This window comes from Cherax quadricarinatus, chromosome 59 (assembly GCF_038502225.1).
Source record: "Cherax quadricarinatus isolate ZL_2023a chromosome 59, ASM3850222v1, whole genome shotgun sequence".
Taxonomy (NCBI): Eukaryota; Metazoa; Arthropoda; class Malacostraca; order Decapoda; family Parastacidae; genus Cherax; species Cherax quadricarinatus.
The window spans coordinates 10458891-10474161 of NC_091350.1; the positions used below are offsets into that span (position 1 = coordinate 10458891).

Here is a 15271-nt window from a genome sequence, read left to right on the forward strand (position 1 = left end):
TGAAAGGGGGTAAGGCAGCCGGGATTGATGGGATAAAGATAGAAATGTTAAAAGCAGGTGGGGATATAGTTTTGAAGTGGTTGGTGCAATTATTTAATAAATGTATGGAAGAGGGTAAGGTACATAGGGATTGGCAGAGAGCATGCATAGTTCCTTTGTATAAAGGCAAAGGGGATAAAAGAGAGTGCAAAAATTATAGGGGGATAAGTCTGTTGAGTATACCTGGTAAAGTGTATGGTAGAGTTATAATTGAAAGAATTAAGAGTAAGATGGAGAATAGGATAGCAGATGAACAAGGAGGCTTTAGGAAAGGTAGGGGGTGTTTGGACCAGGTGTTTACAGTGAAACATATAAGTGAACAGTATTTAGATAAGGCTAAAGAGGTCTTTGTGGCATTTATGGATTTGGAAAAGGCGTATGACAGGGTGGATAGGGGTGCAATGTGGCAGATGTTGCAAGTGTATGGTGTAGGAGGTAGGTTACTGAAAGCAGTGAAGAGTTTTTACGAGGATAGTGAGGCTCAAGTTAGAGTATGTAGGAAAGAGGGAAATTTTTTCCAAGTAAAAGTAGGCCTTAGACAAGGATGTGTGATGTCACCGTGGTTGTTTAATATATTTATAGATGGGGTTGTAAGAGAAGTAAATGCGAGGGTCTTGGCAAGAGGCGTGGAGTTAAAAGATAAAGAATCACACACAAAGTGGGAGTTGTCACAGCTGCTCTTTGCTGATGACACTGTGCTCTTGGGAGATTCTGAAGAGAAGTTGCAGAGATTGGTGGATGAATTTGGTAGGGTGTGCAAAAGAAGAAAATTAAAGGTGAATACAGGAAAGAGTAAGGTTATGAGGATAACAAAAAGATTAGGTGATGAAAGATTGGATATCAGATTGGAGGGAGAGAGTATGGAGGAGGTGAACATATTCAGATATTTGGGAGTGGACGTGTCAGTGGATGGGTCTATGAAAGATGAGGTGAATCATAGAATTGATGAGGGAAAAAGAGTGAGTGGTGCACTTAGGAGTCTGTGGAGACAAAGAACTTTGTCCTTGGAGGCAAAGAGGGGAATGTATGAGAGTATAGTTTTACCAACGCTCTTATATGGGTGTGAAGCATGGGTGATGAATGTTGCAGCGAGGAGAAGGCTGGAGGCAGTGGAGATGTCATGTCTGAGGGCAATGTGTGGTGTGAATATAATGCAGAGAATTCGTAGTTTGGAAGTTAGGAGGAGGTGCGGGATTACCAAAACTCTTGTCCAGAGGGCTGAGGAAGGGTTGTTGAGGTGGTTCGGACATGTAGAGAGAATGGAGCGAAACAGAATGACTTCAAGAGTGTATCAGTCTGTAGTGGAAGGAAGGCGGGGTAGGGGTCGGCCTAGGAAAGGTTGGAGGGAGGGGGTAAAGGAGGTTTTGTGTGCGAGGGGCTTGGACTTCCAGCAGGCATGCGTGAGCGTGTTTGATAGGAGTGAATGGAGACAAATGGTTTTTAATACTTGACGTGCTGTTGGAGTGTGAGCAAAGTAACATTTATGAAGGGATTCAGGGAAACCGGCAGGCCAGACTTGAGTCCTGGAGATGGGAAGTACAGTGCCTGCACTCTGAAGGAGGGGTGTTAATGTTGCAGTTTAAAAACTGTAGTGTAAAGCACCCTTCTGGCAAGACAGTGATGGAGTGAATGATGGTGAAAGTTTTTCTTTTTCAGGCCACCCTGCCTTGGTGGGAATCGGCCAGTGTGATAATAAAAATATATATATATATATATATATATATATATATATATATATATATATATATATATATATATATATATATATATATATATATATATATATATTGGCAGAAAGGTGGGCTAGTGCAAAGATGAGTAGTGGGGGGGGGGGGTTGAAGAGGGTTGGAATAGTTTTAAAAATGCAGTATTAGAATGTGGGGCAGAAGTTTGTGGTTATAGGAGGGTGGGGGCAGGAGAAAAGAGAAGTGATTGATGGAATGATGAAGTAAAGGGTGTAATAAAAGAGAAAAAGGTAGCTTATGAGAGGTTTTTACAAAGCAGAAGTGTTATAAGAAGAGCAGAGTATATGGAGAGTAAAAGAAAGGTGAAGAGAGTGGTGAGAGAGTGCAAAAGGAGAGCAGATGAAAGAGTGGGAGAGGCACTGTCAAGAAATTTTAATGAAAATAAGAAAAAATTTTGGAGCGAGTTAAACAAGTTAAGAAAGCCTAGGGAAAGTATGGATTTGTCAGTTAAAAACAGAGTAGGGGAGTTAGTAGATGGGGAGAGGCAGGTATTAGGTAGATGGCGAGAATATTTTTGAGAAACTTTTAAATGTTGAGGAAGAAAGGGAGGCGGTAATTTCATGCACTGGCCAGGGAGGTATACCATCTTTTAGGAGTGAAGAAGAACAGAATGTAAGTGTGGGGGAGGTACGTGAGGCATTACGTAGAATGAAAGGGGTTAAAGCAGCTGGAACTGATGGGATCATGACAGAAATGTTAAAAGCAGGGGGGGATATAGTGTTGGAGTGGTTGGTACTTTTGTTTAATAAATGTATGAAAGAGGGGAAGGTACCTAGGGATTGGCGGAGAGCATGTATAGTCCCTTTATATAAAGGGAAAGGGGACAAAAGAGATTGTAAAAATTATAGAGGAATAAGTTTACTGAGTATACCAGGAAAAGTATACGGTAGGGTTATAATTGAAAGAATTAGAGGTAAGACAGAATGTAGGATTGCGGATGAGCAGGGAGGCTTCAGAGTGGGTAGGGGATGTGTAGATCAAGTGTTTACATTGAAGCATATATGTGAACAGTATTTAGATAAAGGTAGGGAAGTTTTTATTGCATTTATGGATTTAGAAAAGGCATATGATAGAGTGGATACAGGAGCAATGTGGCAGATGTTGCAAGTATATGGAATAGGTGGTAAGCTACTAAATGCTGTAAAGAGCTTTTATGAGGATAGTGAGGCTCAGGTTAGGGTATGTAGAAGAGAGGGAGAATACTTCTCGGTAAAAGTAGGTCTTAGACAGGGATGTGTAATGTCACCATGGTTGTTTAATATATTTATAGATGGGGTTGTAAAAGAAGTAAATACTAGGGTGTTCGGGAGAGGGGTGGGATTAAATTATGGGGAATCAAATTCAAAATGGGAACTGACACAGTTACTTTTTGCTGATGATACTGTGCTTATGGGAGATTCTAAAGATAAATTGCAAAGGTTAGTGGATGAGTTTGAGAATGTGTGTAAAGGTAGAAAGTTGAAAGTGAACATAGAAAAGAGTAAGGTGATGAGGGTATCAAATGATTTAGATAAAGAAAAATTGGATATCAAATTGGGGAGGAGGAGTATGGAAGAAGTGAATGTTTTCAGATACTTGGGAGTCGACGTGTCAGCGGATGGGTTTATGAAGGATGAGGTTAATCATAGAATTGATGAGGGAAAAAAGATGAGTGGTGCATTGAGGTATATGTGGAGTCAAAAAACGTTATCTATGGAGGCAAAGAAGGGAATGTATGAAAGTATAGTAGTACCAACACTCTTATATGGATGTGAAGCTTGGGTGGTAAATGCAGCAGCGAGGAGACGGTTGGAGGCAGTGGAGATGTCCTGTCTAAGGGCAATGTGTGGTGTAAATATTATGCAGAAAATTCGGAGTGTGGAAATAATTAGGAGAAGGTGTGGAGTTAATAAAAGCATTAATCAGAGGGCAGAAGAGGGGTTGTTGAGGTGGTTTGGTCATTTAGAGAGAATGGATCAAAGTAGAATGACATGGAAAGCATATAAATCTATAGGAAAAGGAAGGAGGGGTAGGGGTCATCCTCAAAAGGGTTGGAAAGAGGGGGTAAAGGAGGTTTTGTGGGCAAGGGGCTTGGACTTCCAGCAAGCGTGCATGAGCGTGTTAGATAGGAGTGAATGGAGACGAATGATACTTGGGACCTGACGATCTGTTGGAGTGTGAGCAGGGTAATATTTAGTGAAGGGATTCAGGGAAACCAGTTATTTTCATATAGTCAGACTTGAGTCCTGGAAATGGGAAGTACAATGCCTGCACTTTAAAGGAGGGGTTTGGGATATTGGCAGTTTGGAGGGATATGTTGTGTATCTTTATACGTATATGCTTCTAAACTGTTGTATTCTGAGCACCTCTGCAAAAACAGTGATAATGTGTGAGTGTGGTGAAAGTGTTGAATGATGACGAAAGTATTTTCTTTTTGGGGATTTTCTTTCTTTTTTGGGGCACCCTGCCTCGGTGGGAGAAGGCCGACTTGTTGAAAAAAAAAAATATACAGTGGACCCCCGCATAACGATTACCTCCGAATGCGACCAATTATGTAAGTGTATTTATGTAAGTGCATTTGTACGTGTATGTTTGGGGGTCTGAAATGGACTAATCTACTTCACAATATTTCTTATGGGAACAAATTCGGTCAGTACTGGCACCTGAACATACTTCTGGAGTGAAAAAATATCGTTAACCGGGGGTCCACTGTATATATATATATATATATATATATATATAGGTAGTAGGTTGGTAGACAGCAACCGCCCAGGGAGGTACTACCGTCCTGCCAAGTGAGTGTAAAACGAAAGCCTGTAATTGTTTTACATGATGGTAGGATTGCTGGTGTCCTTTTTTCTGTCTCATGAACATGCAAGATTTCAGGTACGTCTTGCTACTTCTACTTACACTTAGGTCACACTACACATACATGTACAAGCACATATATGCACACCCCTCTGGGTTTTCTTCTATTTTCTTTCTAGTTCTTATTCTTGTTTATTTCCTCTTATCTCCATGGGGAAGTGGAACAGAATTCTTCCTCCGTAAGCCATGCGTGTTGTAAGAGGCGACTAAAATGCCGGGAGCAAGGGGCTAGTAACCTCTTCTCCTGTATATATTACTAAATGTAAAAGGAGAAACTTTCGTTTTTCCTTTTGGGCCACCCCGCCTCGGTGGGATACGGCTGGTGTGTTGAAAGAAAGAAGATATATATATATATATATATATATATATATATATATATATATATTTATATACATATATTTATATACATATATATACATATATATATATATATAAACACGCTAGATAACAGGGATATCTTGCTACTCCTACTTACACTTTGGTCACACTTCACAGACACGCACATGCATATATATATATACATACATCTAGGTTTTTCTCCTTTTTCTAAATAGCTCTTGTTCTTTTTTATTTCTTCTATTGTCCATGGGGAAGTGGAAAAGAATCTTTCCTCCATAAGCCATGCGTGTCGTATGAGGCGACTAAAATGCCGGGAGCAATGGGCTAGTAACCCCTTCTCCTGTATACATTTACTAAAAAAGAGAAGAAGAAAAACTTTATAAAACTGGGATGCTTAAATGTGCGTGGATGTAGTGCGGATGACAAGAAACAGATGATTGCTGATGTTATGAATGAAAAGAAGTTGGATGTCCTGGCTCTAAGCGAAACAAAGCTGAAGGGGGTAGGAGAGTTTCAGTGGGGGGAAATAAATGGGATTAAATCTGGAGTATCTGAGAGAGTTAGAGCAAAGGAAGGGGTAGCAGTAATGTTAAATGATCAGTTATGGAAGGAGAAAAGAGAATATGAATGTGTAAATTCAAGAATTATGTGGATTAAAGTAAAGGTTGGATGCGAGAAGTGGGTCATAATAAGCGCGTATGCACCTGGAGAAGAGAGGAATGCAGAGGAGAGAGAGAGATTTTGGGAGATGTTAAGTGAATGTATAGGAGCCTTTGAACCAAGTGAGAGAGTAATTGTGGTAGGGGACCTGAATGCTAAAGTAGGAGAAACTTTTAGAGAGGGTGTGGTAGGTAAGTTTGGGGTGCCAGGTGTAAATGATAATGGGAGCCCTTTGATTGAACTTTGTATAGAAAGGGGTTTAGTTATAGGTAATACATATTTTAAGAAAAAGAGGATAAATAAGTATACACGATATGATGTAGGGCGAAATGACAGTAGTTTGTTGGATTATGTATTGGTAGATAAAAGACTGTTGAGTAGACTTCAGGATGTACATGTTTATAGAGGGGCCACAGATATATCAGATCACTTTCTAGTTGTAGCTACACTGAGAGTAAAAGGTAGATGGGATACAAGGAGAATAGAAGCATCAGGGAAGAGAGAGGTGAAGGTTTATAAACTAAAAGAGGAGGCAGTTAGGGTAAGATATAAGCAGCTATTGGAGGATAGATGGGCTAATGAGAGCATAGGCAATGGGGTCGAAGAGGTATGGGGTAGGTTTAAAAATGTAGTGTTAGAGTGTTCAGCAGAAGTTTGTGGTTACAGGAAAGTGGGTGCAGGAGGGAAGAGGAGCGATTGGTGGAATGATGTAAAGAGAGTAGTAAGGGAGAAAAAGTTAGCATATGAGAAGTTTTTACAAAGTAGAAGTGATGCAAGGAGGGAAGAGTATATGGAGAAAAAGAGAGAGGTTAAGAGAGTGGTGAAGCAATGTAAAAAGAGAGCAAATGAGAGAGTGGGTGAGATGTTATCAACAAATTTTGTTGAAAATAAGAAAAAGTTTTGGAGTGAGATTAACAAGTTAAGAAAGCCTAGAGAACAAATGGATTTGTCAGTTAAAAATAGGAGAGGAGAGTTATTAAATGGAGAGTTAGAGGTATTGGGAAGATGGAGGGAATATTTTGAGGAATTGTTAAATGTTGATGAAGATAGGGAAGCTGTGATTTCGTGTATAGGGCAAGGAGGAATAACATCTTGTAGGAGTGAGGAAGAGCCAGTTGTGAGTGTGGGGGAAGTTCGTGAGGCAGTAGGTAAAATGAAAGGGGGTAAGGCAGCCGGGATTGATGGGATAAAGATAGAAATGTTAAAAGCAGGTGGGGATATAGTTTTGGAGTGGTTGGTGCAATTATTTAATAAATGTATGGAAGAGGGTAAGGTACCTAGTGATTGGCAGAGAGCATGCATAGTTCCTTTGTATAAAGGCAAAGGGGATAAAAGAGAGTGCAAAAATTATAGGGGGATAAGTCTGTTGAGTGTACCTGGTAAAGTGTATGGTAGAGTTATAATTGAAAGAATTAAGAGTAAGACGGAGAATAGGATAGCAGTTGAACAAGGAGGCTTTAGGAAAGGTAGGGGGTGTGTGGACCAGGTGTTTACAGTGAAACATATAAGTGAACAGTATTTAGATAAGGCTAAAGAGGTCTTTGTGGCATTTATGGATTTGGAAAAGGCGTATGACAGGGTGGATAGGGGGGCAATGTGGCAGATGTTGCAAGTGTATGGTGTAGGAGGTAGGTTACTGAAAGCAGTGAAGAGTTTTTACGAGGATAGTGAGGCTCAAGTTAGAGTATGTAGGAAAGAGGGAAATTTTTTCCCAGTAAAAGTAGGCCTTAGACAAGGATGTGTGATGTCACCGTGGTTGTTTAATATATTTATAGAGGGTAACAAAAAGATTAGGTGATGAAAGATTGAATATCAGATTGGAGGGAGAGAGTATGGAGGAGGTGAACGTATTCAGATATTTGGGAGTGGACGTGTCAGCGGATGGGTCTATGAAAGATGAGGTGAATCATAGAATTGATGAGGGAAAAAGAGTGAGTGGTGCACTTAGGAGTCTGTGGAGACAAAGAACTTTGTCCTTAGAGGCAAAGAGGGGAATGTATGAGAGTATAGTTTTACCAACGCTCTTATATGGGTGTGAAGCGTGGGTGATGAATGTTGCAGCGAGGAGAAGGCTGGAGGCAGTGGAGATGTCATGTCTGAGGGCAATGTGTGGTGTGAATATAATGCAGAGAATTCGTAGTTTGGAAGTTAGGAGGAGGTGCGGGATTACCAAAACTGTTATCCAGAGGGCTGAGGAAGGGTTGTTGAGGTGGTTCGGACATGTAGAGAGAATGGAGCGAAACAGAATGACTTCAAGAGTGTATCAGTCTGTAGTGGAAGGAAGGCGGGGTAGGGGTCGGCCTAGGAAGGGTTGGAGGGAGGGGGGTAAAGGAGGTTTTGTGTGCGAGGGGCTTGGACTTCCAGCAGGCATGCGTGAGCGTGTTTGATAGGAGTGAATGGAGACAAATGGTTTTTAATACTTGACGTGCTGTTGGAGTGTGAGCAAAGTAACATTTATGAAGGGATTCAGGGAAACCGGCAGGCCGGACTTGAGTCCTGGAGATGGGAAGTACAGTGCCTGCACTCTGAAGGAGGGGTGTTAATGTTGCAGTTTGGAAACTGTAGTGTAAAGCACCCTTCTGGCAAGACAGTGATGGAGTGAATGATGGTGAAAGTTTTTCTTTTTCGGGCCACCCTGCCTTGGTGGGAATCGGCCGGTGTGATAATAAAAAAAAAAAATATATATATATATATATACATATATAATATATATATAAATAAAATTAACTGCTTCAAGATATCAAACTTCAGCAATGAAACCTTAAATAACATGCATTCTATTTCCTATTATTCAAGGCTAATGCAGTAATGTATTCCTCAACACTTATGTGCATTCTGATGAACATATACTGTAGTTCCTGATGTGTGAAAATATATAAGGATAAATATCTTAGTTTTGGCAGTTTGGAGGGATATGTTGTGTATCTTTATATGTATGTATATGCTTCTAAACTGTTGTATTCTGAGCACCTCTGCAAAAACAGTGATAATGTGTGAGTGTGGTGAAAGTGTTGAATGATGATGAAAGTATTTTCTTTTTGGGGATTTTCTTTCTTTTTCGGGTCACCCTGCCTCGGTGGGAGACGGCCGACTTGTTGGGAAAAAAAAAAAATATCTTAGTAGTATACCCAGTATATGCACTCAAAAGTTTACAATGTACAGATGTTGCACATGTGTCTAATTTTTTATCAAGAGTTTATTTCAATCTCAGTATCCTCATATTTAGGATTAAGGGTTATAATCCTGAATGGTGGTATCAATAGGCTTTAAGACCACTTAACTAACCAACTATTCTTCCCAGATTTGCACTCTGTATTGACCTATCTACTAGAGTTTGGTTACCTTTTCAATATTCTACATTACTAATTTCCTTTAAAGATCACTGGGCTAAGGTTATTGACTACTAATCGGCATAAATGGGGTATTAGTTTATATTTTACAATGTTGCATTTACAACCCGTGTACACCACAAAATTAGCATCTCTTGTGCAAATTATTTTGGGAGATATTAGCAAAAACAGAACATTAATTTTGACTGCATAGCACGTGCGAGCCAATCCCTGCTTAGGACTGCGATGTGTCTCACATTGGCTGAAAGTGAACCTAGATACACCACACCAGTAGCAGAGATTAGGTTAAGTTACATTAGATTACTAAAGGATAGGTTTGATGGGTTTCATTTGGTTTGGCTATGTTTTTTACCATTTGCATAACAAAATGCTATCTGAAGTGCAGACCCAACATAATAGTTTACAATTCAAACTATAAATAATGGATAAAATTGGCCAAGTAGTGGTTTCAAACTACAATACAACCATGTCAACACCAAGCTTTGAGGTTTTTGCTTATGCTTTTCATATGAATAAATTTGCACAGCACTGTGGTGCAGTAATTTTAAAACTGAATAAGCCAGAACGAAGACTTGCTATTAATTTAAAACTTCTTTAAATTATTCTGAAGCAAAGTTAATAAATGTATGCTCTAACAGTCCAGTATACTAAGTATTGTAAACAAAATAATAATGTCCTGCAACATAGTACAGTACTGGCATAAGTGCACAGCCAGAGCTCTGCTGGTGGGTTCTATAATACTTACTGAGAAGTTCCTCAGTGTGGGGTAACTCATCACTCATTCTGCTCTGAGAACCATCACTCTCTGAAAGTAAGAAAATCAAAGTTTATGAACATTTTTTTTCTTGCAACACTGAGGCAGGGTGACCCAAAACAAAGAAAACTAAAGTTTATCTTCTTTTTACATTTCATAATTTATACAGGAGAAGGGTTACTAGCCTCTTGCTCCTGGTATTTTAGTTCACCTTTTATGACAAACATGGTTCACGAACACATATATACCAATATTCATCTGCAGTAAATGAAATGCAGTCATAATTAATATGTACAGCAAATAATGAGTTTAGATACATATATAAAAAAATATTTTAAAACTAGTCTTTATAATTTTATACCTACAATTCCATTGGTCTCCATGGGGAAGTGAAACAGAATTATTCCTCCGTAAACCATGCATGCCGTAAGAGGTGACTAACATGCCAGGAGCAAGGGGTTAGTAACCCCTTCTCCAGTATACATTACTAAATTTAAAACGAGAAACTTTCGTTTTTCTTTTTAGGTCACCCTACCTCAGTGGAATACGTCCAGTTTGTTGAAAAAATAAATCCATTAGTACATACAGGTCGGCCAGCACTAATCTGGCAATCAGTTATCCGGTTCCATCAGTAATCTGTGCTGCGCTAATTTCAGCTAGCATAATTTCAAATTTCATCATTATACTGACTCAGAAATTGTGCAGATGGTTGTAAATCCACAGCAGCAAGCCAGTGGAGGAGAAAGCAGTGATGAAAATGAGAAAGATGTAGCAGAAAGAGCCTCTATTGATAGGTTACTTAAGTGTATTCTAACCTAACCACTCTGTAATCCGGCAAACTCGCTAATCCGGCAGACTTCACTGTCCCCCAGCGGCAGCGGCAGTGGCAACAGGAACCTTGTATCTATTTTTACTTCTACCTGAGGTTCCCAGCAGCCCAGTGATGACCTAATCAAGACCCACATAACACTAACATGTGTGGATACCCAGAATGATATAAATCAACTGCAGAAATCACCCAAAAGTTCACAAATTACCAACAAATAGTACTCGTACTACCACCTCCTACCCCGCTGCCACTGAAGTGATACTCCACAACATTCACCCATCACCTATTATTCACCTGAAGCCACAGCCAATGGACAAGGGTCAGAGCAATAAAAGAAGATCCAGTAACCAGCTAAGGACTCCTAACATCAAAGGTGAGAGCAGTAATAACACGAGGAAAACTTGTGGTACTGCTAGCCAGGACACAACCCTCATCACCCACCGGCACCACCACAACACACGACAGACAACAACAAACATGGCCGCCGTCACAGTCCAAGATAACTCCTTCCCAGTATTTGATGTCAAGAAGATCACCGACCCAGAAATAGCTAAACTCCTTACGATTCAGAACCAAACGATCACCAAACTAACTCAAGAAATGCAGGAACTAAAAGCTAGCAATGCAGATTACCTCAACAAGATCACTGCTCTTGAACATAAACTAGACACTCTGGAACAACAAAGCAACACCCACACCCAGTCCCTAGACACCATCAACACTCTAAAAGACCAAGTCACCCTACTTACTACCAACATTACAGAGGAAAGATCAAGAGTGGACCAACAACTTGCCAATGTCATAACCAACTTCCAAGACCATAATGACCAACAGCAGCTATCTGACGCTGTTGTAGTTAACAGCAAACATCTCCCACCCACAGTCACCCAAGAAACCTGCATGGAGACCACCCTGCAGCTTATCAAGGACCACCTTCACCTTAACATACGTAGTGATGACCTAAAGGATTGCAAACTGATGGGCTACCAAGCAGGTAAAAAAACAGTGCTGTTAAAATTCCAAACTAGCCTACAAAGAAACAACCTACTAAAAACATCTATTTCTATGAAAACTGATGTTTACGTCAATGAGTGCCTTACCAAAATAAGACAAAACCTTCTTTATCGGCTAAGAAAATTACGCTATGCCCAAAAAATCCACCAGTGCTTTGTGAGGGATGGAAAAATCGCAGTTAGGAAACAACCCACTGGGAAGAGATACTTCATCTCTACAGAACATGACCTTAAAACATTCCTAAGTGAGGCTGGACTAACAGAAACAGAGTAAAGTGCAGATAATACCCACACTCCACAGTTAGTGTTATATTGTCATAAATTTGTGCCCCCCTAAATTTCTAATACCCCAACTACTTTTGATTGTCATTGTTGTATTCAACGACCATTCTACCTCATAGTCTTAATTTGTTTAATATCTACAGAATCTATCTCCGTTTTTTACAACTTACCGCATCACTGTTCCATCTTATTTTATTATAAACTAGCCATAACTTGTCCTCAATAATTCTACCTCACTTTAAGAAATACTCAATTGCCCAATTTTATTCTAAAATCCCTATTATTGCCCAATTTTACTTTAAACTATATTGATCAAACTTAATGTAAACTTCTTTTATTGACCATTTTATTCTATACTTTTTTAAACTAGTATTTTCAACTACAACTTTTATATTATCCTGTCTACCATCTTACTAGCATATTATAACCAAGTCATTGCCATTTTTATTTTTATCATTTTTTTTTATTATTATTCTTTTGCTACCTTAACTTGTGTATTTTATCCTGTCAATTTAAATCTAGTTATACTCTAATTCTTGTAAACAACTTATATAAGACCTTAGTGCAATTACAATTGAGAGTCTTGTGCCTTTTTTATATTATTAGATTAAACTCAGTTGTACTATAGTCAATACCAAATTCATTATATTAGACCATAGTGCAATTACTAGTGAGAGACTGGTGCTATTTTTAATTTGTATTTTTATATTATTAGATTAAATCTAGTTGTACTATAGCTCATTCTAGCTCAAAACATAGACTCCACAAAAGTCATTATATTAGACCTTAGTGCAATTACAAGTGAGAGTCTTGTTCTATTTTAAATTTGTATTTTTATATTACTAGTTTATACCTAGTTGTACTTTAGTTCATTCCAGCACAACACATAGACAACATCAACTTCATTATGTGTAGTAGTGACTATACTCTATATGACCAAAATACTCTAGCTATATACTTATCCAAACTTCCCACCACTACAGATATCAGTACTAGAACTCAACACATAACTCAGAATATAAATAACCATAATTTAAACCTAGAAGATGATTCATCACGTTGACCCTGATCTAAACCTCCATAATCTGACACCCAATCAAAACCTATTGGAAAGTAACTGCCTTTATTACACAGCATCACAAGCCAGCACTATCCTAAACAATGCTAAAAGTCTATCAGTACTTAACTACAACATCAGGTCCTTAAGCAAACACTATGATGACCTCCTGGCACTCCTTGAATCACTAAAGACACCCTTCTCCTGCATTATTCTTATTGAGACCTGGCTTAAGCAGGACACAATAGATATCTACCCTCTACCAGGATACACAGCAATCCACAACTGCAGACCAAACCAAGTTGGGGGTGGTATTGCAATCTATTACTCTAACCAGTTATCTTGTATTAGCACCACTTGCTTTAGTGATGAATATGGGGAATACATTTTTGCTAATTTTACTGTAAAAAACCTTAAGACACCTATAACAATCGGTGCCATTTACTGGATACCTCACACAAACATCCCAAATTTCAGTGAGAAATTAAAGTCACTAATAACAAACAGACAAATGAATAAGCACCACCTTCTCTTAGCTGGAGACTTCAACATCAACCTTGGCTTACTAGATGATCAGCCTGTAACTGATTTCATCAACAATATGAACAACACACTTCTCATACCAACAATAACTAAACCAACCAGGCTCACTGAGACAAGTGCAACCATAATAGACCACATATGGACCAATATACTAGCCCCCCTTAAATCAGGGATAATCACAGATAGCACTACAGACCACTACCCTACCTTCCTCCTGACAAACATTAGTAAACCACCACTTGAATACAACAAAGTCTCATTTAGACTCCATGACGAGGCCTCAATAAGGAAGTTCACAGCTGACCTAGAGATTGTTGACTGGCCTACAGAATTCTCCAAGGCCAATGGTATTGATGACTGGACAGACATTTTTCTTAACAAATTACTTAGACTATACAACAAACATTGTCCTATAAAAACGAAACAGGTCACAAACAAACGGCTTGGTTGCCCATGGCTAACCAGCACCATTCTGAAATCCATTGACAAGAAACACCAATATGAAAAGCAATACAGACAGGGCTTAATACACAAAGATATTCTTAAACACTATTCATCAGTTCTCACCAAAGTAATAAAGAAAGCCAAACAACTATACTACTCCAGTAGATTCACAGACACTAGAGGAGATATAAAAAAAGACCTGGAAAACACTCTCTCAGATTCTAGGGACCCACAAACTGAAAAAAAACAAGAATATTGTCCTAACTAAACCTAATGAAACACCGCTACATCCCACTGACACAGCTAACAAGATAAACGACTTCTTCTCAACCATAGGATCTAATCTCGCCAATAAAATCCCACATACCAATGCCCATGCCGGGGACTACGTAGATGGGAATTTCCCAAATTCCTTCTATCTTGCACCAACTGAGCCCTCGGAAGTCACCGAGATTATAAAGTCACTTAAAAACAACTCAGGGAATCTGTCTAATGTCCCACCATTACTGCACAAGCGAGCTGCCCATATCCTTTCGCATGCTATTTCATTACTTTTTAACAAGTCACTAGAAACTAGCACCTTCCCAAAACTACTCAAGATGGCAAGGGTTACACCAATACATAAAGGTGGTGACCCTACAGATTTAAACAACTATAGGCCAATATCAAACTTACCATTGCTATCCAAAATCTTTGAGAAACTCGTGCACAGGAGACTATATTCATTTATAACAGCATAAAACATACTCAACCCCTGCCAATTTGGATTTAGGAAAAATAAAAGCACTAATGATGCAATCATAAAAATGCTAGATCTGCTTTACACAGCATTGGAAAATAAGGAATATCCACTAGGAAATTTTATTGACCTAAGAAAAGCTTTTGACACAGTAGACCACGACATCCTACTCCACAAACTTGACCATTACGGTATAAGAGGCCATGCGCTTGCTTATTTCAAATCTTACCTTACTAATAGGTATCAGTATGTCACCATTAAAGACACAGCATCAACAACACGGCCACTTGATACTGGAGTTCCGCATGGAAGTGTCCTTGGTCCCCTGCTCTTCCTCATATACATCAATGATCTTCCAAACGTATCCCAACACCTGAAACCCATTCTCTTTGCTGACGACACGACTTATGTCATCTCTCACCCTAATCTTGCCACCCTCAACACCATTGTTAACGAGGAGCTGATCAAAATATCGACTTGGATGACAGCCAATAAACTTATGCTTAACACTGACAAAACCTACTATATTATGTTTGGTAGCAGAGCAGGAGATGCACAAATTAACATTAAGATCGACAACACTCTAATTACCAGACATAATGAGGGCAAATTCCTAGGCCTATACCTTGA

At 39.1% G+C, this 15271-nt stretch overlaps 1 protein-coding gene across 3 annotated transcripts in view; it reads right to left on the reverse strand.

The window, feature by feature from the left end:
* LOC128698798 (uncharacterized) overlaps positions 1–15271 on the reverse strand; it is a 187977-nt gene that overhangs the window by 55364 nt on the left and 117342 nt on the right. For all 3 annotated transcript variants that reach the window (XM_070097716.1, XM_070097715.1, XM_070097714.1), the window contains one exon: positions 9726–9785. In XM_070097716.1, coding sequence (XP_069953817.1) covers positions 9726–9785 — 60 coding nt within the window. The remainder of the gene's footprint in view (positions 1–9725; positions 9786–15271) is intronic.